Source organism: Populus euphratica, unplaced genomic scaffold (genome assembly GCF_000495115.2).
Source record: "Populus euphratica unplaced genomic scaffold, PopEup_1.0 scaffold179.1, whole genome shotgun sequence".
Lineage (NCBI taxonomy): Eukaryota > Viridiplantae > Streptophyta > Magnoliopsida > Malpighiales > Salicaceae > Populus > Populus euphratica.
Window position 1 is genome coordinate 271,272 of NW_011500059.1, and position 27,268 is coordinate 298,539.

Consider the following 27,268-nt stretch of genomic DNA (forward strand, 5'->3'; position numbering starts at 1 on the left):
CTCCAGTTATACATCAATTTGGAAAAACTACCTAGGAACTGAAAGGTAATTTTCAAGAGGAACAAAAGGGCCCTCGTAAATTGTTTACATCTTCACATTGATCCTCGTATTTATTTTGATTACATTCACACACCACATTTTAATTTAACAATTGCCCCTCCTCTTCCAAACTGATCTATTATCTATATCTCTGCCCAAGGAGTTTCATATTCGTTGAAAATTGACAAATACATTACAGTATTGCATTAATGAATTTAAAGTATCTATGTATCTGACTTTGATTTTTGTCCTTTAATAGGCAAAGAATTATCCAAGTGGACATATTGTAATTTTTTTTAATTAATGTAGGTGTTAAATATCAACTTGTACACACCTTGAGTAATTACATGAATTTTAAAATTAATGAATATATAATTTTTTAATGATTTTAAAATTTATAAAACTTAAACCAATAAATTTTAAAAAATAAATTTAAAATTTAATTTGCTGGGCTCACCCCTCCTATTTATCTTAGTTACAGTAATCACAGAGATCCTGACGGGGAGTCATTTTCCTTGCACCATATATCAATGAAAAAATGGGACTCGTGGTGCCCTTTCGAGATTGTCTCAAGTCCAGGTTCATCCATGAACTTACTAAAAAAACCTTATTTTTGCCATATTTTGAGAACTACATCTTATTGAAATGATATCACAGTATAATATAGTGGATTATGCATTATTACTTGAAAACTGGTGTTATAAATAATCCATAAAAAACAAACATTCTCGAGCAGCATCCGGTTATCATGTAGAAATAAAAAAATAAAAAATAAAAATAAAACGTTTGTTTAAAGAGACAAAAATAAAAATATAAAATAAACTTATTTATAAGATAAACTCTGAGTGATATTTTATGCTTTCAAGATAGAAAGTACAAAAAAAACATGTCTTTTCCATCCCTGTCATATTCATTTTTTATTTATTGCAAAATAATAAGTAAATATTATATGGAAAAATGGGGGAATACATATTTACCCCCTAGATAGATAATTCATAGACATTATTTTAATATTCCCATTTGCATAAGATTGTCCAAGAGGTCGATGATAACGCCATTACTCTAACGAGTATATGACTGGCTTCCCACGAATACTATGAACCTCTCGCTATCCTAATTAATATTCTTCCCATACACGTAACGCAACATCTTGTCTCTCCAGCAAGAATGGCGGTTTAGTGGCACTTGATGGGTGAGTGGTGGGAGGGACTTGTTTTTTTTTTTTTAATCTAGGTTTAAATTTTATTGTATATATCTGTTATTTTGCAATATCTTATATGTTTGTTGGACTTATAAAATATTTAATGGGTCATGAAATTAACTGTGGTGTGTGAAAATACCCGGATATTCATGTAAATTAAAAGAAAAAAAGAAAAAGAATGGCGGTTTAGTGTATATAGGTGGGAATTATTAACTAGTCTAGCCTGTGTCGTTTTCCTTGTCCATTTCCTTGTCATTAAAACTGCTTTGGTAAGTACATCATGGTAAATAAGAATGCTTTAAATTGACGCCCTCTATTTTTTATTTTTTTTGGAATGATTACGAAAATTCACAAAAATTAAATTAATTTTGTGATGCTTGATTCACGGATAAAAATCAAAGTCAATAATACATGCATGTGTGTATGATACGATTTTATATACATAATCACATGCTTAAATTTATAAAAAAAGAAATTGCATTATTATGACATACTAGCTATATTAGCTATCAGCGGCAAAATTGAGGAATTACTATGATTTAATTTCTTTTATAATAAAATAGCTTTTAAATAAGATATTTCATAAAAAATTGAATTCATATAATTTTTATAAGTGTGAGAAATTTAATATCACTACACTTGAAATCTACTAATTAATGAAGAAGAAATATTTTTTTCTTGTTAATAAAAAAAAATTATATCAACTTCTATATAAAATAACCTTTATTAATATCAATAGTTATCAACTTAAAAAATAAATTCAAGTTAAGATGTATATTTTTTGTAAGAGTTTAGAACAATTAAAATTTTACTTATTTATTTAGACTTATAAAATATACTTTTTGAAAAGTAAGTTTCTTGAATTCAAAATAAAAAAATTAAAAAAATTAATTTAATTAATTATTAAAAAAGTATATATTTTACATCTAAAATCATATAGATGACCATTATGCAACCTCGCCATTCAAAGAAGAAATTTGATATGGCAGACGGCAGTTTATCATATGGATTGAATTTTTTTTCTATTTTTTTTAATAGGACTTTGGATTTTTGAGTCATTGGCTCGTGTTATAATGGGTTTGGATTTTATGATTCGAATTCAAGAGAAAATCATAAGAATTCCTTAAAATTAAGAGAATAAAACTTCTCATGAAAACTTGGATTCAAAGGTAAACAATTCATTTAAAGTCCAAATAAGAAATCATTTTATCTTAAAACGTGAAGATTCAGATACCTCAATCATCCTTCTCCCGAGAAAGAAAAATAAAAATAAAATTTTTAAAAGTAACCGGTCATTCTGGATTTTGAATTGTTTATGAATTTTAAATTGTTAATACTTGGGTTTGGATTTTGAATTGTTTTAATATGTTAATATTAAAAATAAATTTTTAAAAATAAAATATATATTAATTTAATATATTTTTAAATATAATTTCTATAACCTTCTCAAAACGCATTCTTGTTAGTGCTGGATTGAGATTTTGACAAAAACCAAAAAAAAAAAAACGTGGATATATTAGTCAACACATCACATTATAAATAAAGCTCTATCTGTACGTAAACTTCATTAAAAGATTTGAAAAAAAGAAGTAGCAGCCCACTGCTATATGGATTGACATAAAAATGAGAAATAACATTAAAATACTCTATTTTTCTGACTTTGAAAATAATCATGCATAAATAAAATTGATGCTCCATATATATATATATATATATATATATATTCCTGTTAACCGAATAAGCATTAACTATTCAAAGTAATAAAAAAAAACTAGAACAAATTATCTTATCACTATTAAAAAAAAAAGGTGTATACACTCATATTTTACTGTTGATTTTTTTTATTTTTAGTCCTTGTAGTTTTGCACAATTTACAATTTGGTCACTAAACTTCATTTCTTTTTAATTTTATCCATTAGAGTTTTGCTTCCATTATTTTATACACTGAAACTATTACAATATTTTTTCCCTCTCTTTCTTTATATGTCACTAGATTTTTATGTTAAATTAACAATCAATTTTAGGAAATAAAGTTTTAGCTTTTTGTTGGAAAAATAAATTGAGAGATGAATAAACATAATTGACATAAATGAAGAAGCAAAGCTCTTTTCCATAAGAGACATACAAAAGTTATATCCCATCCATCAGTAATCATTTTTTTATATATATTTTATCCATGTTGTTTTATATTATTATATTTTTATTCTAAATTTTATTTTTATTTATATTTTAGTCATTGAAAGTTGATAAATAAAATAAAAAATCACTAAAATTTTTTTTAAAAAAAGTTATCGAGTGGCCTGATTCTAACCACCAATGAATTTAGTCTTAGAGTTTATAGTTACTTGGTTTTAAGAGATGGACTTAAGAGATCATATTAGTGTAAGTAGTTTCTATTTTTAATAGCACTAGAAAAATAAACAGTGTCTCAAATTAATTTTGATTTGTTTTTAAGTGTTTAGACTAATTAAAATGTGTTTTATTGGTAAATTGAAGTTTTAAATATTCAGGTGGATGAAAAATAGTTGAAACACAAGTTCTAATTAAAATGTGAAAACTTGACTTTGACATTAAAGTTGATGAGTTCTAAAATTTAAGATGTTTATGAATAAAGTTGATTGTTGGATAATTAGTTGATTTTTTAATTTAAATAATATGATTTATTATTTATAGTCAATGAATCTGGTGAATTGATATAAAAAACCTAGAAAGTTGGTAACTAATAACAAGTAATGTTTGGTAAGTTAGATAACCAATAATTAGTGCTTTGTCTCCTTTGATGGATATGTGAACTCTTTAATAATAAAGTCAATAATTTTATATAGAAAAAACGATGCATTAATATTCCAGAGAGAGATGTTTTATATATATAAAGAATGAAGAGATTATAATCTTTTTATTTGAAAAAATCATAATTTATTTATAACTTATAAATCTTATCTTTTTATAAAGAAGAGAGACAATAGTGTAATATTAAGAAATATTGTTTTTACATCTATTAGTGTAATATTAAGAAATATTGTTTTTATATCTATTTTAAAAGAATTTTTTTGATGATTTTTCAAGTTTATTATATTTGGATCCATTAGATGTTATATATGGAATGAAAATATGCAAAGTGTATATTTTTTATTTTTTATTTATATATATTTTTTATTTGCTTTGGATAGAATTTTTTGTATTTATGAGTCATATAATGATAAATAAAACTTTATTATTATAAATAAAATTAATTATTTAAAAAAAAAGAATCCGACTCACCGGTACGTGCAAGGATAGTATGAATAGATTATGGTGTGATTAACTATTTTCTCAAAATAGATTTCATAAATCAAATATGGTTGGATTATACTTGATAGATAATAACGAGGTAAGCTGGTGTCCATGCATGGACTGTTTGGTGAAGGCCTGTACGACACAGTGTTTGCAATAATGGCGATAAGATTCCCACAAAATCCAAGCCACGTACGCACGAACACTGGTTTCTCAGGTTGGGGCTGTTGCAAATGAGGATATATGTACACGTCAGGGCATTTCCAAACCAGGACCCATATTGACAATCCAAGTTCATGAATTACATGTTTCTTATGCCAATACAATGCATCTTCCTACCTGCAAGAGAAGGGCGCCACCTGCCAAGAGGTTCTATGCAAGGAAAGGGAATTAATGATTTTAACCTTTACGTCCTTTCGTTTTCAGTCACTAGCTAGTTAGGTTTGTAATATGGAAGTTTATGATGCTTCTAGTTTTCACATTGTCCTCATTCTTGTCTCCAAAAGGGCTCGATCGGTCCCAGTTTGTTCAATAGGTGGATGGGATTATAGCTTGGACAAGGACCATCTCTTTTAGTCCAAGACTCTCTTGAGCTTCTTCTTGCCCAAAAATAAAAAAAATATTGTTTTTGTTTTCATTCTCTTGGTTTATGTTATTATTTCCTGACCAGTTAGATTATTTCAACGTCATTTTGTCTTCATCCAATAGTGTCAATCTTGGCTAGAAAACCAGAAAATTGACATGTTGAAATAGTTGTTTTCTATTTTTCCCTTTCCATTACCATTTAGACGTTTGTTCCACTACCAAATAGTGTCAATCTTGTCTCTTATCTCCGACGAATTAAAGCATGCATGTATGTGTATGTTTGCGCATCGCATTGAATCCACTATTGACATCGTTTGAAATTATTTATTTTAAAAAATAATATAAATAATATCTTGAAATATTACTTTTAATAATTTAAGTATTTAAATTTAGATAATTTATATCAAAATTTTATTAAGTAAATTATTACTTATGGGTTTGAGTTTCATTATTTTTATTCTATTTGATAAAAAATATCAAGAGTTTTAAATAATTATAAATATAATAAGGTATTTATGTATAAAAATTCAAATACAGAGTTTGAATACCTATTTTTACCTTTAGTCTACTATTTGTACTCATTTCTTTCTCCTCCTCTCTGGAGGCAAGGTTTTCTTTGTATATACCTCCATCAAGATAAACAAAGAGAGATCTAAAAAAAAAAGAAAAAAGAGAGAGATCTTCATAGAAATCACATTTAATTATAATCCCTGATATAAGTGAATTAATATAATAACATTGTTACTTTTTTACTTGAGATAGGATGGTAAAAAAAGGTAAATTGAAAAAGAATTTCTTTCTTGTAGAAGACAACCAAACTACAAGGGGACTCACGGGTTGACTTGGCACCATCATGCCTTTCCCATCAGAGTATGGGTCGGGGCGTGAAAAAATCTGGTTAATGTCGCCTTTGCTTTTCCATCAATGGTGCTGTGGCAAAGCCACATTGTCGTCACCGACTTTCGAAACGAGGCTCCAAATTTTGGATTTTATCGACTACAAAGAGGCAATGGGGGAATTAAGAGTTAGAAAATGTTTTTGTTTTTTTTTTTTATTTCATATTCCGGGTCACTTTCTTTCCTTAATTACCTTTTGATCAGTTTATCCAATAATTAAGACTAAGTCTTCTCTGTAAATGATCTTAACCATTTATCTTTTATATCAATCAGTTTACTATATTGAAAAAAATATTTTTTTATAATGATTTTAAAGTTTGAATTTAGAAAGTCATTGGAGAGAGCTAATTTCTTTGATCATCAGACTATCCTCTTAAAGGAGTTGTAATGATTCTAACTTCATAAAAAGAAGGTTGTAATGCAATTTGCTATGTGGGTGTCATGTATAGCCATTATATTTAGGCTAATTAATATAGTTTCAAGTAATTTTGAAAAAAATAAAATCAAATAGACTACATAAACAAAGCTATTTATGTATAGGCGATGACGCACCTTGACATTTACGAGGGATTTAAAGATCTAAATCTTTCATCATGTGGACATGAAATTGATATTAAGACAAAAGACCAGAAAACATTTCATAGTCACTTCATCAGTATTTAATTCATATAAACCCAACCAATTATGTTAAAGGCTTAACATGTTGATCCACTTTTGGTTAAAATATGATAATCTCTCAATTCAACACAGAGATATCATCGACAAGTGAATCTCCAATAGTTTCCCAAAAGTTATTCTCACTTTTGGGACTTTGTTTTTCCATGTTATTACAGGAAATTACTTAATATAGAATGTATATAATTAGAACATATTGATCTTCATTAACATTTCTGCTATTGATCTGATTTTCATAAACCAAAATACAACAACAACATATCCTCCTTTACATTAACCATCATAGATTTAGCACCTGAAGGTTGAGTTCTCGAACTAAGTTACAGTTTACTTAAGAATAAAGAATTATCTTCAAAATAAGGAAAATAAAGTATTTTCATAAAGCAATGGCTTCAAAGAGAGAAACGTAGTCGAAATATGATACAAAGTCTTCATACAAGAAATTTGATATTCTTTTTCTTCCATATTATATAGGCTCTACTCTTTAGTCGACCATCCTTTATTGCTGTGAAGAGAACATGGTTTTGTATCATCACATAGTTGTGGGGTGCTATATAATAGGGTGCCTTTACTTGAGAAAAAGCTAAGAAAACAAGCACGGTCATGATCAAGACTGGAACAAAAAGAAGAAAAGGTGGAGGTGATGGCAAAACAAGCGGCAGCACCAAGAGGAAAACAGTTACGTACCATGCCCATGCCCATGATTACTATCAGCCTAAAATATTTGAACATCAGGTGATTATCTCCAAGAATATCAGGTACTAGATGTTGATGATCAAGCGAGTATATATTCACATTAATTTTCTCCACCTTTAAAAATATTTTATAGGAGATTGCAAATTGGGTGGCGGCGGAAGCATAGCTATAATTAATAGATACAGAGGATTGGCAGCAAGAAGAATATGATCAAATGGAGATTTGTTTTTGGTAAAAATACAAGCAATTGAAAGGAATTGAATATTTACAAAGAAACTGGGAATGTTTTACTATTTATGGACTTGATGGGAAACAAGGAGGCTACGGATCATGTTAGCCAATTAGCACCATTAATTTCCCCGCTCTTATGTCCTGAAGAGGGAACTATTGTGTGGCTAATGGTCATGATTTGGTATGATTCACTACTGTCCTCTTTCCCCTTTTTTTCAATGTTTCAAGCAATTCGATATTCTTCTGACCTCACCCCAATAATTGGTTGATATTGAAGTGAGTGCTTGCTTGGTATTGCAGCGGTTAATATTTTTAAAATTATTTTTCCTATGAGAAATTGCTAAATGTTTTTAAATATTTTTGAATGATTTTAATGGGTTGGTGTTAAAAAATATATTTTTAATTAAAAAATACTTTTAAAAAATATTTAATTTTACATTATCAAACACACACTGAATTCTTATAATTATTTTTTGGTACCTCTTTTTCTATTGTTTTTCATACAAAGAACATTATCATTAAAAAAACAACAAAATTAAAAATAAATAGTTGTAATAACAAGGGAAAGGTTTGGCCAATCGAAAATAGTTTTAAAATGTTAAGGATATGCATAGCAGTTGAGCCACAACTCAATGCAGTTATCAATTTCAATGAATCACTTGTTAAAAAATAATGTAAATTATCAAGATGATTTTTTTTTTAAAAATGATCATCAAATTCTCCTTCAATAAATTTCGTTGCTTAGTACATTACCAACCAGCTAGCGTCTATATGCGCATTGGACAGTGATGGCTCGGGTAACATGCCATCCATAGTCCTCTAGCTAGCCAGGTGGGTGGGAGGGTGCTGTGCTTGTGTGCATGTTTAACCCCATAAACATGGTAGACATTGATTATTGATGAATATTGATCTCCTGCCTAGCACCCATTATTTGAAGAAATCATATTGCAATTTGATTATTTATGTCCTATTTTTGCACCTGTGCAATTACATGCTGCCCCCCCCCCCCCACCCTCTCCCCACCTAAAAGAAAAATAGCACCAAGGTGGATCGAGGAAATTAAGGAAGGGGAAGGTTTTGATAGCAAGGAAGAAAATATCACATGAACCTTGTTAATCAATTAGCTGACTCAATCGGACTTGTTGATCATGCACCGCACTGATAAGAAAAACACTGAAGAGCTGAAGATTAATGAAATTTGTTTGTATCTCAGCTATTCATATTTATTTATATTTTTATATTTTGTTATTTCAAATCTAAGTTGAGCTGAAGATTAATGAAATTTGTTTGTGTCTCAGCTATTTATATTTATATTTATTTTTATATTTTCTAAGTTATTAGATGATATTTTAAAATATAATTTATATTATTGTTTAACATATAATTTTAAGTAAAAAAATTTTAAACTTGAAATTTATGTAAACTCATATTATTTTGTGTTTAATTTTATTAATTAAAATAGAAATAATAAAATTTGAACACATAACTATTTAATTATTAAATATTAAATATTTATTTTAATTTAAAAATTTAAATTGTTATTTGATAATGATGATGATGATATCAGAAGATATTATTCTGAAATAAGATTAAGATATTGCTTTCCAAATCAACCAGGCTGATTTGAAGGAATATGTATGCTTTTGCATGGAGGAGAAAAACCAGCATGTACTCCTGGTTTTAAGACTTTTTAAAAGGGGTGAAAAGATAATGAATTAAACAGGGTCTTTAATTTTTTTTTCATAGGTTTTTTGGTAGCCCCACCTAATTATCTTGTTCTTACTTGAGGTTTCCAAAGTTAATCTTCAAAGCAAGTGACAAATCTCTTTCTTTAAGTAAATCACAATCAATATAAATGATTGAATTTATTTATATGCATCTCCTGTGGATATCTCTCATGATTAACCGAAGGAACATAATATGAAAGAGAAAAGGAAAAACAACAGGGAAAGTTAAAGAAGAAAATTAAATGAATTCTTTTTATATGTTACAACTTGATTCAAGCTGAAACAATGAGCTTGAAGATCCCGGTTTTAACTTAATATTAAATATGCTAAAATAAGTTGAGGAATAATATAAATAATATTTTGTCACTTTATTTGAAAGTTTGATTTATTAAATTAAATTGATTCCTTGATAGCATCTCAAAGTTTTAATGACTAAATAATTTCATGGTTTTAAATTATTAAATAAAAATTAAATATAAAATAACAAGTTTTAAATTTAAAAAATATATTAAAAATAAAAAAACTTATATAGTTGGATGTCATAGTTTTAAAAAAAAAAAAATTCACAGAATTTAAGTCTACTTTTACTGCTTTGCTAGAATGTTTCGAAGCTGAAACCACATTTAGAAATATAGATTCACTTCTTCTGTGCAGTCATGCGACAATCAGACATAACTTTTGAGTGCCTTGTGCAAAGTTCAATCCAAGTCGTGACCTAGGCTTATCGTAGCTACTTTTAGACAATACAAGATCATCCATTGATTCGGCAAATTGGAGCTTTCCTGAGCCAATCTATGCTCATATTTATATTTTTCCTCGAAAACCATAAAAATCATATGTATTACCAAATATCACATGATTAGAATTTAATCATCATTACCCATAGCTTTTCCTCTCAAATTCAACAACAATGTATAACCTGTGTTTTAAAATATATTAAAATAATTTTTTTATTTTTTATATCAGCATATTAAAAATATTAAAAAATATCAATCTAATATATTTTCATATGAAATGATAGAAACACAAAAATAAATTTTTTAATACACTTATAAAAATACAGTGTGAAACAGCATTTGGTGTTTATCGTGGAGAAAGTTGGACAAGCTTAATTCGTCACCAGCATCAAATTATTCGTTTATTTATTTGTGCCATTGTCTAACGAATTTTATCACACTTTTAAAGCCCATAAAGGCCCAAAATAGATTATTTGTTCAAGCCTCCTTGGGCCCATATATATTATGTTGCAATGGAAGATGCTACCATATAAAATGGAGTCTATTTCTTCTCGGCCCAAGATTCAGCTTTTTTGCCCTTTCTTTTATTTTTAATCGTCTCTCAGTCTTGAACCCACTACACGATGGGTTTGTACAAGTACCAAGGGCTATGGACTTGAACATGAAATGTTAATCCCACTTTATAAATTTCATTATCCCTTAATAATAAAGAAATATGTTATTTTTAGATAAACAAGATTATTACAGTATTGGTTTTTCATTATTAGAATTCAAGATTAATTCAAATAACATAAAAAATGATATAAATGGAAGCTTTTCTAATTTTAATTACAGTATTATATTTTTAAAAATAATTGTTTTATTAATAGATAATATCTTGAATTAAAAATAAATACAAGACTAAATTTGGTGATAGGTTATGATTAAAAAAAGAAGATAAAACTTGAATTTTCTAATTACAAAACAAGACTTTTTATTAACTATATTTCTAGATATAAATGTAATGCTAAAATTAAATATCATTATTTATGAATAGTCTAGCTATCATCATTTATGGAAAGTATCATTTAGGGAATCTTCATATATTTAAGTTATGATAGTATATTATGGAGTGAGATTAAACTATGGAGTAAGAATAATATCATTCTAAGGTCATATTTGTTTTTTGGAAAGTGATTTTTAAAAAATAATTTTTTAAATTTTATTGTGTTTGTTTGATATTAAAAAAATTAGTAAATAAAAAATACTTTTCGGTCAAAAAAAATTTAGCTTGGTTTTTAAAAAAGTATTTTCCTGAAAAATTTGGATGGAAAACACTTTCTGAAAATTATGAAAAATTTAAAAATATCATATTATTTGTTGATTATATTAAATTTGATCCTCAAACTTTTAATTGTTATATATATATATTGTTTTGAATATTTATTATTCAATTTTATCTCTTAAAATTTAATTTTTATATTCACATTAATTGTTATTTTTATAATTGTTATTTTCTTTTTATTTATTATTTTTTTATTAAAATTTTTTATCTATCAAAATTTGATTCTCATTCTTTTGATTGTTACTTATTTTATTTGAAATAATTTATGAAATGTTAATTATTATTATTTTAATTTCTTTATCTTTTATTTTTTTTATTTTTTAGATTTTATCTCTATCATTTTGATTATTATTTATTTTATTTGAGATAATTTATGAAATTATATATATATTTTTTAATTTTATTCTCATTCAACATTTTAATTTGTAAGATTTATTACTCATTATTTTAATAAATTTGAGAATTAAAATATTAATAATTTATTTTTGTTCTTATTTTACATTATATAATCAAATACTAGAAAGTATTTTCCAACTTATTTTTTATTATATTACCAAATATTAAAAAATAATTTATTATTTTTAAATTCACTTTTCAAAATAAATTATTTTTTAATAAACAAACAGACCTAGAACAAATTATACCAAGATTAAGGGCTCATCTAGTGGTTAAAACGTTCATTCTCTATATTAATTTTTTTTTTAATTTAAACTTTGAGCGAGTAGTCTAAAGAAGTTATTGTCAAAAAAACATCATGCCGTGAGGGTTATATCTTTGAAATTGTCTAGATAAAATACTTGGAAGTTTTTGCGACAGTATCTAAACAAATTATCTTAAACTCTTGTACATATGTAACTAGAATATACAGTTAGAATATGGAGAACTTGAATTCAATGGAAACAATGACTCCCTCTTCTCGCATAAGGACACAAGCCTCTCATTCAAGGCCTCGCACTCTACCGTGTAAGTTCCTTCCATGGCCTGTAGAGTCCCACAAAAATAAACATTAAAACCTAAACTCCTGGAAGGACAATAACAAACGAACACATACGATAATAAATAAGCAAGTTTTATGATACCTGAAGGTGTAAATTATAGAAGACTCTGCCTCCAAGGGACTCGAAGAAAGAAGAGTTTATTAGAAGAAGTCCAGCCTCCTCTAAATTAACCAAGATTTCTGATAATGGACTTCTAGGGAGCTTGTTAGTTGAGATTTGAACGGCAACTTCCCTGTCACTGAGCCGGCTCGCCGATACCGATGATAAAGAGCTATACATGGTGCCTTTTCTTTGATTTTCTTGATGAGTTAAATCGTCAGCTTGCCTAGATAACTTCGATAGAAGCTCCTCCTTCATTTGAATCAGTCTCTCCACTTCTTGTTGAAGTTGTGGTATGTATTCAATTACACGTGAAACTGTACAAGGTATGCTTAATTTCTTCTGGAAGAGTATCATCACAAAAATCAAAATTAAGACCTTAGAATATGTGTCCTCTTAGAGAAAAACTTGTGACTCTGTTTTGTTAAAACCCTCCTCTTTGAACTAAACCTTACCCAAGTGTTTTCATTAGCTAATCAGCCTCTCAAGAAGTTACAAATTTAAGATATCTCTGGAAATAAATTCAAATCGTGTTCTCGTACACTAAGAAAAAATCTAATTTTGGCTAGCTAACTTTTTTTTTGTTTTTTATATCATGAACACATTATTTGACATGATTTATGGGTAAATAATAATTTTCAAGAGCCAAATTACGAGGAAGAGCTCGTCAACATGAGGTTTTTATTCGATTATACACTTACATGTGAATTAAAAAATATAAATGATAGAATTTAAACTAAGAATATACTCCTTTTCTAGTTCATTCATTACTACTTGATTATTATTAGTTGAGCTACTTACTCTTACTCTTAAAAAGTAATATACATTATTCTTAAAATTTCACTTAGTTCTTGAATTAAAATGATTTTTTTTTTAATATGATGCTAGAACTTTAATTCTAATGATTCAGAGATTAAAATTTTAAATCTTTGAACTTTTATTTTATCTAATAAAAATATTAAGTATAATTTAGAAGTGAAAATATGCAAGTTTCAAATTTGAATTTATAATAATTTAATCTTCTAGGTTGGATGATTTTGATAATTATAGTTAAGAAGGTTTGAATCCGAAACCTCTTTACAATAAGAGGGTTATGGATTCCGATTGAGCTACAATATTGTGCGGACTCAATGGCGCGATCACGGAGTAAAAGCTAGCATAGAGAATTAATGAGCAAGAATATTTAGGGTTAACCGAGAACTATACCCTTCGATCGGCTGCAGGAAGTAGTGAACGGAGTGAAGAATACAAACTGTTGATCTTCTTGCGACGGTCACGTTCGCTAGCGTTGTGGTTAAGCTTCTTAACCATGCTAGGGTCACCGCTTCCACTGTGGGCCGTGAATGAGGTGGAGCGATCAAGCTGTCTTACATCTGGCTGAGATGGAGGGAAGTGAGTGAATGACTCTGGAGTTTCACCATCTCTAAAGCTGCAGTGCTGTTCATGGCTTATGGTTTCCTCCAAGGGCCATCCGAATGTCGAGAACAAACTGATGGGATATAATTCTTCGAACATTGTGGATTAGTTTGAGTTATTAAAACTTTGTTTGCTAAGCAAGTGAGATGATAGATGATGACTTTACTTGTAAAACTCACATTACAAACGCGCATGTGTACACACAGATAACCCATCATTTGTCGCTATATATATAGACGAAAAATCATTAAAAAATAATGCCCTGAATTGTGTTAATTGATACTTTATATTATAGAAAGAGATTAAGATAATGACATTCTACATAGTTTCCATTATTTACCTAAAATTTCACAGTGAGTCCAGCACTTCAAGATATTATGTATAATTTGCTGGGTGCTTTCGGGTCTATTACCTCCATTTTTGTCAGAGTCCGAGTTTGTCACCAATGTCCAGTGTGTGAGGGGGCGATTGTTGGGTTATAGCAGAGAATTTATAAATGTAAGCGAAAACCTCGCCTCTCATGAGTTAGCTTTTGAGGGGAAATTAGCCCAAAACCACCCAACAATAATAATCCCAACAAATAAAAAAAAGGATGGTTATATAATAGCTTTAATATGCCATCATTCTTTTCTCTAATTAAAATCAATTAGTAGCATAAGATTGTATGGTTCGTACAAATTTTAAACTAAAAAATTCTGAGGTATTTTAAAAAATAAAATAAATTACATATTAAAGTTTCACCTAATTATTAATTAAGTTTTGAGATTGAGTTGTTTTTTTTAATTGATAATATAAATATAATTAGTTAGTTCATTTCACCACTAAATTTAACCGCTTTATCGATAAATTTTTTTATTAATATTTATACTACTATTTTATATATAATTATTTTACTATGGAATTATGGATGGAAAATCTGTAAGAAAAACTCAAAATTTGAAAAAGTTGATGAAGTGGCATTTTTTAAAACTCAAATTTTAAACAAGTTGATGGGGCAAGAAAGGTGTTGTTCTCGCACTATATATATAGTTTATACTTACATTGCATATAATAGGATAAAGGTAAAAGGTAAGTACCAAACCTAAATGGAAGAACAAATCAATGTAAATTGATGATCTCACAAACCAATGGAACAAATATATGTGGGAATTGATGAAGTCATGAATGACATATCCTCTACTCCTCTCTTCCTTATTTAATACGAAAGGAACCTAATATATTATAGAAACAACATCTATCTTATCCACATGTATAACAGCGATGCCAATTTTTCCATTGTTTTTTCTTGCCTTCTGATAGCTTGTGTTCCAAGGGTTGACTTCATATGGTGCTTGTGCTCTGTGCATGGCATGCATGAGTCCTATGAGAGATTTGTTCCTCCAAAGCACGAGCTTACCCAGTAAATTATTCATGCGCGTGAGCTTGTCGCATGGAGGCAGGCAGCCTTCTCATTTCCAAGCCAAGGATTCTGAAGAATTTGAAGGAGATTATTTTAATGATATAATCCAAGACTCCTGGCTATCGCGAAGTCAAGGTTTCTAGAAATCTTGTAAGGCCCAAATAAGGGATCTTGGAAGTGGAGATTCATGTAAACATCGTCTTGATATATAAAATCAAACTGTAGCTAGCTGGTACAATCACTTGGCATGGAACCCAGGAGAAATTTAAGCCCAATAGTCCCATGCCATCTAGAAAGAGGTAAATTCTAGATGCTATTCGTTTGGTCTTTTTTAATGGTGGTGCAAAGGCAATGTCTTCTGATTAATGACCCAAAGAAATTGAAGTTTTACCTCCTCTATGCGTGGTGTGGATGAATTAACTAATGACATTGTATTTATGACCCTTTGGCGACAGTTTATGCGAGGTGGGTATTTTTAGCGACGAAAGTCACTAAAGACAGAATTTGGCATGAACTCTGATGAAGCATCCTGACGGCAAAAGTACTCCCAATCCCACCGCATTGAATGAAAATCATCAAAAACCAAAAAAGACATGAATAAGATTATTTTGATCACCCAGCGTTCCCGGCAATGTCGCCTCTACACTGATTACTTTCTGTGTTTTCTTCATCCTTACCAAACTGAAACTGAATGAGGAAAGGCAGATTTCTTCAGTAGGTTAAAAAAATACAGTTCAAGGTTGAAAAACTCGAAAACAAAATTGCACCTCCGGAGAGGAGAAAAGAAGAAACATTCTTCCATGGAGTTTTTTTTCTCGATACAGAAGTGAAGAAACAAAATCAACATCGAAATCTCCAAACTACATTCCCTAGAATAATTTCATTGTACAAATGCCGGCAGCTCACTCTCGTGATTGCACTCCGTAGTTTGCCAGATCACCAACAAGGCAATAAGCAACTTCCAAAATCTCAACAGCAACATTCCCTACAATAATTTCATTGTACAAACGCCGCCAGATCAATGAGTTATCACTCATCTGAATGCAAGATGTTCAGTGCCGGCCTCTTCTACCCCTCCCCCTACTTCCTCCTCTTCTATTACCTCTAAACCCTGATCTGGCTGACTTCAGCCCTAATGACTGGATTCCCCTCCTCTTCTCACGTGGCATGTCTTTGTCCTCCCCATCCTCTTTGTACGTGGCTGAGTTTCGTGTAGTGAAGGAAATTTCACGAGATCCTCCTGGTCCAAACTTTATGTTATTTCGGGCAGAGGTCAGCGGATTATCTCCAAGAGCTGCAGCTCTCTCTCCCAGAGGAAGAGAGTCCTCATCTGCAAGAGATTCACGGTTCCAGAATGCCTCGGCATGCCTCTCATCCTTTACTTCATATAATCTAGAGATTTTAGTAAGAACAGAATCAGTAAAATAGAAGCAACAAATTATTTTGAAAATTTGGTTACAGAACCCTAGCTTATTCATTTATCCTACGAGATTTCCTCTCAACCCATACACAAGCATGCATGTGCATGCATCCATACACAACTGTTCATGCAGACACAATGCTGAAAGCAGTTATTCCCTCTGAAGATCACAAGCACCATAGCCACACAAAACAGAGGTTAAAGTTACCTTGGTTTCTTTTTTAATTTTCTATTTCCATTGCCGTGTTCATCTCCAGATGACTGAGATGCAGCCGAGTTATCAGAATCACTCAAGCTCTGATCTTCATCCTCTGTCAGAAGTTCAAAATGCTCCGCCACCAAAGAAGGTTGCTTCATGGAAGCCATGGGATGTAAAGCCAAATACTCTGTTGAATTCTCATCAATTTCAAAGTCCTGTACAAAAGTAATATTGGAAAGGAGGATGTACAATGTCTGGTAAGAGCCTCGAAAGAACAAGAAACCAAAATGAAACGAGTGGCAAATAAACAGGCTGCTGTTATATAAGATACGACAGGCTACATAAATGAGTTATAATTCTCAGGAAACATTGGGGTGGCATTTCTTTGAAGAAAGAAATTAGACTTTTGCCACAGATCAATTTCAAGCTATGAGAAATCATTGGTTAAAAAGTAGATTGTTTTTCCATGAGATCACCAAATTCTAGTGGTATTTGACATTGAGTCCTTTTCAGAGCTTCATGAAGCTATCACTTGATAAACATCAGCCACTTTTATGCTATGAGTAGGTCACCATGAACACCAGAACAAATACCAACCATTAGAACTGTAAATTTGTAATAATACCTTATCTTCAAAAAGTGCTTTAAATCTCTCATCTTCGAAAATCTCAGGGCCAAGTCCTTTCTTTTTCCTTGATGCTTTCTTTGTCTCGTTTTTATCAGCCTCGATCTGTTCAATTTCAGCTTCTTTTTCAATGACACTGGCTGCAAGTTTACGGTTAACCTTCGGCAATTTCTTTGGAATCTGCAGGAACAATATATTGTGAGAATTTAATCAGGTTAAACTAGAAACAGCCCCATTGCATCCAATATCAACCCTGATAAATATGCCAGGCTTTAAACAAGTAAATTCATTTTCACTGGTTAACAGTTTAGTTATCGATCACTCTGAAGTACACATGTTCGTGAGAGAGGGAGAGGGAGAATCCACATTCCAATATAAACTGTAAATGGACAAAATGAAAATTCTATAAGCAAAACTACCCATTTCACTCATCCAGTAATCTTTAATGAAGGATCTACAGTGTCTAGCAGTATAGCCACTCATTGCATAAGCCAACATGCCAAATGGCATCATCACTAAATGTAGCAGTGTTACAATGTTGGTACCTACTTTTATATAATCAATGAGTATTATCAATAATACATTTAAGTCGATCATAAAAAAAAATGGAACATTTAAGTCAAGAAATTATCTACCGTGTCAAGAAGAGAATGCTAGGGAATAAAAGATAAACCAGCTTCGCCATGTCATAACACTTAAACAACACAAGCAATCCCATCTTAGGAGAAAGCAGAAAAATCAATTAGAAAATTTGCATGGAGGTCTAGGACAAAGCATGTGACTACCTTGAAGAATTCTTGAAGTTAGAGATTGGAGACAGTCAAAGCAGACTAAGTATTGCATGCAGGTCTAGGACAAAGCACACACATGAGCTATGCACATGTGCCACACAATAATGGGCAAAAAAAAAATTCTCCTAACTGGGTGACAGGATGCCAGAGGTAAACAATAGGGAGAAGTTATTTGTTATTTAAGTTCTCACCGTAATCCGAGACACAAATTGTTCTTCTAATTTCTTCTGCGTCTGCTGCTCTCTGTAAGTTTCATATTCAAACGGTTCCGTGTATTGTTTTGCCTGCATAAAAATATGCATGAGTAAATGACTAAATCATATATATATATATATATATATAAAAAAAGATTTAGTGGTTACAGCTTCACTAGTAGATGTTTCAATCATAGCTCAACTAAGCACAGATAGAGTTAACTCAGAAAAGCCTTTAGTTAGAAAAGTAGACAACTCAAAAGATAGATGTTGTTGCCAATTGATCCCCTAGACTTTTTAGAATTGTAAGTCATTAGAGAAAAAAATTACAACACCACTTGATTTTGGATAAAAATACAAAGCAGGAAAAAGAAACAGAGAGAGGCCAGCTCATTTCTGAAATTTGCAAAGATGGCTGAAACTCTGACCTAATGCTTGTGCTTCCTTGTATTTCTTTGTTTTGGCACTCAAACTGTTATTCAGTGCTTGATATATAACGTTTGTCAATCACTAATGCATTTAACAATCAACTTTCTTAAAACAATGTTCCACATATAACACAAAAAGAGCATGTATGTAACCATATTCACCTTCTTATATAATTTATAATCAATAAAGAAACCATGCATAGAGGCTCTTAGAAGATTGGTGCCAATCAGACTTGTCAAGTTCAATTTCTCAAGATCTTCTTTTGTCAAAAATTTGAAATTATCATATATGGTTGTTTGGGCATCCTCCTCCATCTCTTCCTGAAGAAACAAAAAAACAGCATCAGCACTGTAACCGAAACATCCTAGTAACAAAGATAAATGAAAAATTAAAGCCACACCGTTAGATTTTCGATACTAGGCAACCACTTTGGAGCAGGTCCCAGAGAAGGTATAAAGTAAGATGGTATCTGGCTGCAGTCCAGTGCCAGGAACATTAAGCCGCTTTTACTGAAAACACATATATCATTTATTGTTCCAGCAGTAGGTTCAATGCTTGTCATGCCATCTCCCTGAACAAAATGAAAATACATCAATAAAACCCAAAAGATTAGTAAGGAAATCACTTTTTCACTGTCAATTGAGGGAAATATGGATCCAGTACGACGGTAGGAAATATTTTAACTGACTTCCAGAAGATATTCACACTTTATTTGGACGATTTCAAGAATCATAAGTTGTGACTCCATACTTTTTTCATGCTGCATGCACCTCTCAACAACAATGAGACCATGAAGATGGTTTCTACTTTTTCTTGGGTGCATATATAAAATTTCAAATCTCCAACTTCCCACTATCATTCATCAGTATAGCCAGTAATTGATGTATCACAAACTTAAGACACTTTTTAGCTTTTTTATTTTCATTCTTTTGAGGAGACAAGTTCAGATTTGAATACAAGCAAGCTCATAGCACAGCAAGTTTTTTTTTTTCTTTTAACAAGTGAGAAGGCAAAAATTAAAAAGAAAAACCTTGTAGAGACAAATGATGATCTTACAGAACATCATCTACTTGGAAAATAAAACCACGATGACCTAGTTATCAGTTAATTTAAGTCAAGCCTAGAAACAATCATGCCCACTCTCTCATGGGGTGAATAAAAAAGCATCTTACTATTAATAAGTTTTTTCAACTTGATTAATTAAAAAGCTCGGAGAAAAGGTGGGTTAGTCTTCACCGTCTCAGGGTCCCATATTCTAACAACATGTTTATCTGTGGTAATAAGCTTCTGTCTTTCAGAATTAAGAGTACGATGCCACTTGATGTCCAATATTGCACTGCCATACCTGCATAATAATAACAGAGTTTCAAAGCTGCAATAGGCCAAAGAAAAAGGAAGGATAAAAATTATTCAGAAACACATTAACCATAGAGTATGGAAGGCTTACATATGGTCCTTGACTCGCATGGGATGTGAGGATCTCAAGTCATAGAGCAGCACCTGCATAATGAACAGGATTATGACTGCTTTGTACAATAGAGTGATATCAAATGACATACTGAATCTGAAAATTGACTAAAAAAGCATGTATACATGAAAACATTTGCAGCCATTGAAAGGAAATAGTGTTCATCTAAAGGAAATAGGGAACACCAGAAGATATTTTTGCCGAATTTTTTGAAAGATCATCTTTTTACTGTAAAATACGTACATATTATTAGAAAAGAAATATAAAAGGAAAGGGAAAAAAAGAGCCACAACAAATACAAGGTATCCACCATGTCAACTTACAAGAAAAAGGTGATTGCTTGACTTGTGTTGGTCCAATAGGAGACTCAATTATGTAAAATATTAGAAAATATTTTATTTAATGCATTTCTACATTTCTTCCCTTAGTAAGATGTTATCTTTAAAATCATAGACCTGAAAGTATCGAATTCATTTCCTCCGTCCTTAACAGAATGGTTATTTCTTACAGTTTATCTTATCTCACTTCATTGTCAGTCATCATTAGTAATTCTGCGCAAGGTCTTTCAAGCATATCAGTCCACAAACACGACCCCACCAAACCCTCAAAAGAAAAAAGAAGACCTGAATTCTGCTTAGTATCTTGCTGAAGATGCGTTAAGTTTTTACATCCTCCACCCTTTAAGTGTTGTTTGGAAAGCCCGGGTTTTAATACAGTGAATAAACTGCCAGCATGCATCAATTCATTTTCATTATGTTTTTCTAGCGCCACAGTGACATATTGCACCAGACACATACACACTAGTGATTGGTCTTGCCCTAGTATATTATTGCAATTATTGACACTTGGTTCATCCTTGAGAGCCTTCCATTGATACTATAAATGGTATACAACATTCCTAGTATAATTCAAGAGACTACTCACCCGACTGAATCCTGCCCCCATATCTTTTGTAATGATTACCAAGCCCAAAACATAAATCCCTTTGAAACAGAATTTGAAAAAATAAATAAAATATATATTATTTATATTCATAACCAGGCCACCCATCCCTCCCAATACATCCCCACTTTCTTAAGTCAACAAGCACCAAAAAAATACAATGTCTGAGATCTATGTAAAACAGCATAAGCTTGAAAACATGAATTCATCACAAAATTCAGATGAAATCTCATGATTTGCTGTGAAAAGCATCATACCTTTCCACCACTGCTTCCAACAGCCATGGTGAAACCCCCATCTTCATCAAACTTTAATGCAGTGACCTCCTAAAAATTGAGACAAATCTAAGAGCATTTTCATGAAAATATAAGGATAGAAGAGATATGTAGTCCATGCAAAATTTGCATAGAAATGTACACTTCATGATAAATGCAAGTAAGAATTACAAGATAGTTTACTCATTTGCTATTCATCTAAAAGTGAAAAACATACGAAAACGAATTCCTACTGCAAAATATCCACTACCATGTCCTTACTCCCTTCCCACCCCTGGACAACAAAATGAAGGATGGAGAGAGATCAAGACAGAGGACAAAATAAAGGCCCACAGCTGACTCAAACACCCTCCTAAGCCGCTATTGACTCAAAAAAACCCAAAGACCTAACCTGGTTTTGAAACAGATATCCAGTCTCATCAAGGCATGAGCTGCAGACTGGAGCAAACTTTTAACTCTCACATCTTTACAAATATGTATTCATAACAATTGCAAGAAAATCTTCTTTCCATCTTACCAATAAGAACCAAATAAATAGAAATCAATTTCAAATACATGAATAAAGAGAAAGAGTTACCTCGTTAATATCACCACCATGTTCAACAGCATTAATTCTACCAATTGAAGATTTTGTTCTCATGTCAAAACATTCGACAGCACCATCATCACCACCACAAGCAACAAGTCCATGAAGCTTGCTGAAATTGAAGATAAAGCCACCTCAGTCTTGGTTAAGCAAAGGTTTACAGGCAAAAATATCACACATAGAACTTTTGTTTACAATTCCAATAAGATTCACCACCAACCTCCGACAAACTACATTTAGACCGAGTGATTGTGTTCTGAGGGGGGAGAGAAATTGCCCCTGTGAATAAGAGAAGTTAATAATTTCAGCACCAATAAACATGAAGAACAAGTTATGTAGTAAATTGTTGACAAGATGCTTCACATAAGTGCCACCACAAACACAAACAGAAAGAGGCACAAGTGGTTAATAAAATTCCAGGACTAACACTAGGTTAGAAATACATGAAGATATGCAATCTAGAATGAATTTGAAAGGAGGATGAACCCCGCAGATCCCCTCTCTCTTCAAGATTGTGGCAGATACATGCAAACAATTCGTTGACAGAAAAAAAAAAGTCTTCAGTAATTATTAGATCCTCCTTCAGTAATTATTAGATCCTCCACAAGTTTCTTCATTTTTTCAACATGCGTACATGTTTTCTTGATCAGTTAATTTTGGGGGGCTCAATTGATCCATGTTTGGTTATCTAATTTATTTTCCATGCTGAGTAAACACGATAATGACCTGTGGGTGATACAGCCAATTTTCTTATTTCCTTTGACCATCCTCTCCATCTCTTGGACATGCATAAACAAATACCTTCACAAGCAAACTACGAGAAAAGGGTGATACATGAATCTAATCCCAACTTGTTCGGGATTGAAACTTCTTTGGATTGACATGTACATAAATAAGATGCTCTCACAACATAACAAAATCTTAGTTACCGCATCAAAAAAAAAATATCAGTGTTTATATGCATAAATAGAACAGAATAAAAGGTTTCCAACTAAGAATAAAAGCTTAAGGTGAAAATCACTTAAAAAAGTGGCAATGCTCATTTAACATTGAAAGATGCAAATTAATCAATTGAATACCTTTTCTAAATTAATCCGATATAAATCTGAAGATGAGGCAGCACAGAGCAAGTCACAAGACCAACAATCATACGCCATATCCCTTCCCATTCTGTAAAACACAGACATGCAAGTGTAAAGGTAACTCGCAATACATAGATCCAATGAGAAATTGTACAATGCAGCCAAGTGAGTGCATTGTGTATTCAAAGCACAATAGCGACTCAACCCTCAGATACCAAGAAACAACAAAAAGGAAGAGAGTTACAGCAAAGAGAGTTTGCTATGTTCAATTTGAGAGATACTTAATCAGGTAAATATTGGCGCAGGTACTATTTAACCAATCCTTTGAGAAGAGATGACATTTAGAAAAGAGCTGACCCATTCCAAGGAAAGAACTCAAGAAGAGAAACTGGATATCAAATTACGGCTCAAAAAAATGAACTGAAAAGTAGAGTTACTAATGTGTAATCAATTGAATAAAAGTGGTTTTCCTAGACTGGCATTATGATTCCTAAATAAATGTTCAACTGTCATATCAAAGAACCCATTGAGAAAGCATATGAATTAGCTAAGGGAAGCTTAACGCCGACTTATCCACTGTTTTCAGTTAGCAAATGTTGCACCGATAGATTGATGGTTGACTGACTCTCCTTTTTGTGATCTTACTTCTTTTCTTTTCACAATTGATCCATCTTTTATTTAAAAAGGAAGAGACTTAAGCACTGCAGAGGACTCATGCTGACACCAAACTTGCCCTTATTTGCCTTGTTTCTTTCACTTCCTCCAAACAGTGCCAGCCTCTTGTATCTTGTTTCTTGAGTGAACTCTTATCATCTAAAAGCATAAATTACTCCAACCTAAAGTTACATACTGCAACCAATGCGTAGTACAAAATTAATCCACAAGGTTTGGGGGTAAGAGTCAAACAATGACTTCAACATTATCCTAGTTGGATATTCACCTGTATTTCCCTCTATGATCTCCCATGGCACTCATGTACAAAACATGAATAACTTATTCACTAAAACATTGGGCATTACCCAAGAATCACATAACCTTCAATCTAGTCTCAGTAGGGAATTTCAGGTTAATTCCTTCATCCAAACGAGCCTTTTAAGTTCTCAAAGTCTTCAGTGTGTTTCAAGTTCTTCAAGATTATTTCATCACCATGCAATGAGCAAAAATGTTTCGTACTTCTAATTGATTGTGAATAACCTAAAATCAGACTCCAACTTTTGGCAGAGCTTAGAAAACTCTTTCCTCTTTCATTTGCACATCAAACAGAAGTCCTCAGTATGCTTTCAGCAACAATGATAAGTTTTTTCCGCACTTCTCATCATGGTTAATAGAAATCAACTAAGCAATACACAAATCAGAATAGATGCCTATAAAGGCTAAATCAACTACTTGCCTCCTGACCTCGAACCCCCTCTACCTCTAGGCATCATATTGGACCAACCATTAAATAAGCACAACATGAAACATAAGCAAAAATACTGATAAAGCATTGATCTAAACCTTGGAATTCGCAAAGTGTAGTGTTTCCCGTATTTTGCATGCAGGCAAACAGAACGATCAGCACATAAAAATGCAAGCTTCGAATAGTCATCATCCAATATCTGCACAAAAAATGAAAAAATTATTGCCTCACTAGCGCACTAGAAATCATGGTAAAACTCTGATGCCCCCTCCCCTTCTCTTAAATCTTGCAAAACGGCCACAAAGTGAAGATAATGACAGTTGCCAATGCAATCAAGAAAATATTTTCATAGGAACAGTATAATAAAACTACAGAAAACCTGAAAATCAATTATCTCAGAATCAAAGTGTCTTTCAAACTTCAATGCGAACTCTCTTAACTCGTACACTTTGATTTGTGGTGGGTATATTCCTGCATTTTAGTTAAATAATTAGCAAACCATGTTGCAGACACAACCACTACCCCTCAAAGAAATTCTCATACAAAACAAAACTAAAAAGCTAAAAGATCATTTACCTGATGCAATAAGAAATTCTCCATCTGGGGTCACTTTAATTCTACTTGTAGCAGTTGGAAATGTTAAATCCTGAACCAACTCTATCTTTTGCTGATAATCTTACAAACAAAACAAAAAACTCAGCATCGAAAAACAATTGTCATCAATAATGTGCCAATATCAATTAAAAATAATCTCACTGCCCCAGTTTATTCACTTTTCAAGCAGTTAGGAAAACAAAATCAGTGTCCTCTTTTGTTTTCGAATCTGAAACTGCATAAATTGTAAACTAATTAAAAAAAGTATTCACTCTGCTGCATAAACCCTCAATCTTCATTGTAAATCAGTAATAGAACTTAGGGTTTAAGCTAGGGTTTAACAGATACAATGCAAAACATAATTGAAAGCTAATAAATAACAACAATTCAAAGCAAAAAAGAAAAGAGAGAGAGAGAGAGTACTTTTATCTTTGCGAGAAGGACGTTGCTTTTTGGAGCCAACCCAAGAAGCAGGATTACGTTGCTGTGAAGAAACCATGTACATCTTCACTCCATTTATCGACGTTGATTTCAATCCGCTACCTTTCGTCGCCATTTTTGCTCTTCTCTTAGCTTTTGCTTTTGGGGCTAAACTAGTACTGCGAAATCAAACAGTTTTTGCTTAATTATGTGTTTTTCTACTTTAGCTTTAGTTTAAAGCAACTTTTTGAGGCGGTGACGGCGGCTAGCAAGCACTGCTTTCTTGACTGGGGATGGAGGTTGCTGCTGCTGGTGGCTTGCAGGTTTTTCAGGTTCTTGCCGTGGTGATAGTCGGTTTTTAAAATATAGGGATGTTAGGTTTTGTTGAAGAAGGTGTTTTGGCAAAATAGTGTATAAGCTCGCCTGTGGTCGACCCGGTTCAAAACTTAAATTTTAGGTTTTGACAAAGTAATTTGATGGATTCTAGTTTTTATTTAAAAAAATTATTTTAAAAAATTTAATAAATTATAACTGAATTTTTAATTAAATATTTTTAGATTAATTCGAGTTTTTAATAAAAAATTAACTAGATTTTTTCATTTTCTTACTCTTTTTTTTTTTTAACTAGCATGTTCCAATCCTAGATCAAGATTCTTGCTGTAATTCAACCTATCAAGCTAAATCGATTTTTAAAACTATAGTTTTAGGCTGGGTAGATTGTAAAGTACAAAGTAGCCCTAGGTCGAGTTTGGTTAAAGATTAAAAAAGAAATCTAAAAATAAGTCGATTTATCATAAAATTTTAAAATAAATTTATAATTTTTAAAAATAAAAATGATAAAAATATATATTTTGTCTTTATCTTATTGGTGTTTTAGGCTTCTCTTCCAATATTACATGTTCTTAATATTATAATCTTTTTGAGATGAGCTCCTTTATGTGATTTTGGAAAGGATTTTTTTTCATTTTTTTCCTGACGTTAAATAATTAAATTAGCTGAGAACTATTGACACAGCTATATGCTCTTACTGGCATGATATATTCTGGTACAAAAAAAGAGTGCGCAGATCATATTATAACAAAATAAATATTGATTATATAGACTGGTTATTAGGGTTTCAGATTCATAGGTGAGAAGGGAAAAGAAAAGGCAATATTTTGTTAAGTATTGATAATCACTCCAAACACAATTACTTAATACATCCAAAATAAGAATTAGGGTCACCTCCTTCACTATTAACATGAATAGAGGAAGATGGTATTTTTTTTTCTTTTTTTTTTCATATTTTTTTAATTTTATTATTTAATATTTATTTAATTTTAAAATTATCTTTATAAATCATTTTGTTTATTTTTATAAAATGATCGTTATCTCAAACAAATATCATAATATTATATTTGTGCTTAGTTTTATAAGTATTTTTTTTTGTTGTTGTATGATTAAGTAAAAAAAAGTTTTTTTTAATTAAAAAACAAAGTTTTTAAACTCGGTGAAGTTTGTCAACCTAATTACAGATTTGATTGATTAAGTCGCGAAACTCATATTAAT

The 27,268-nt window shown here is 31.1% G+C and overlaps 2 protein-coding genes across 2 annotated transcripts; both read right to left on the reverse strand.

The window, feature by feature from the left end:
- Positions 1–12,146: 12,146 nt before the first annotated feature.
- Positions 12,147–14,109, reverse strand: LOC105108003 (transcription factor ORG2-like). Its single transcript, XM_011002131.1, has 3 exons — positions 13,688–14,109; positions 12,464–12,823; positions 12,147–12,365 (listed from the first exon to the last, which is right to left on the reverse strand). Exons 1-3 carry the CDS (start codon positions 13,994–13,996, stop codon positions 12,240–12,242), a joined length of 795 nt encoding a protein of 264 aa, XP_011000433.1. The 5' UTR covers positions 13,997–14,109; the 3' UTR covers positions 12,147–12,239.
- A 1,875-nt stretch (positions 14,110–15,984) lies between these two features.
- EDA7 (embryo sac development arrest 7) lies at positions 15,985–26,119 on the reverse strand. The gene is made up of 16 exons (XM_011002132.1): positions 25,724–26,119; positions 25,283–25,381; positions 25,086–25,177; positions 24,805–24,905; positions 23,305–23,395; positions 22,446–22,504; positions 22,217–22,337; positions 21,622–21,690; positions 20,402–20,454; positions 20,191–20,299; positions 19,355–19,525; positions 19,116–19,274; positions 18,523–18,615; positions 17,541–17,720; positions 16,925–17,130; positions 15,985–16,688 (listed from the first exon to the last, which is right to left on the reverse strand). The coding sequence occupies exons 1-16, from the start codon at positions 25,854–25,856 to the stop codon at positions 16,349–16,351; spliced, it is 2,076 nt and encodes a 691-aa protein (XP_011000434.1). The 5' UTR covers positions 25,857–26,119; the 3' UTR covers positions 15,985–16,348.
- Between the last annotated feature and the right edge of the window lie 1,149 nt (positions 26,120–27,268).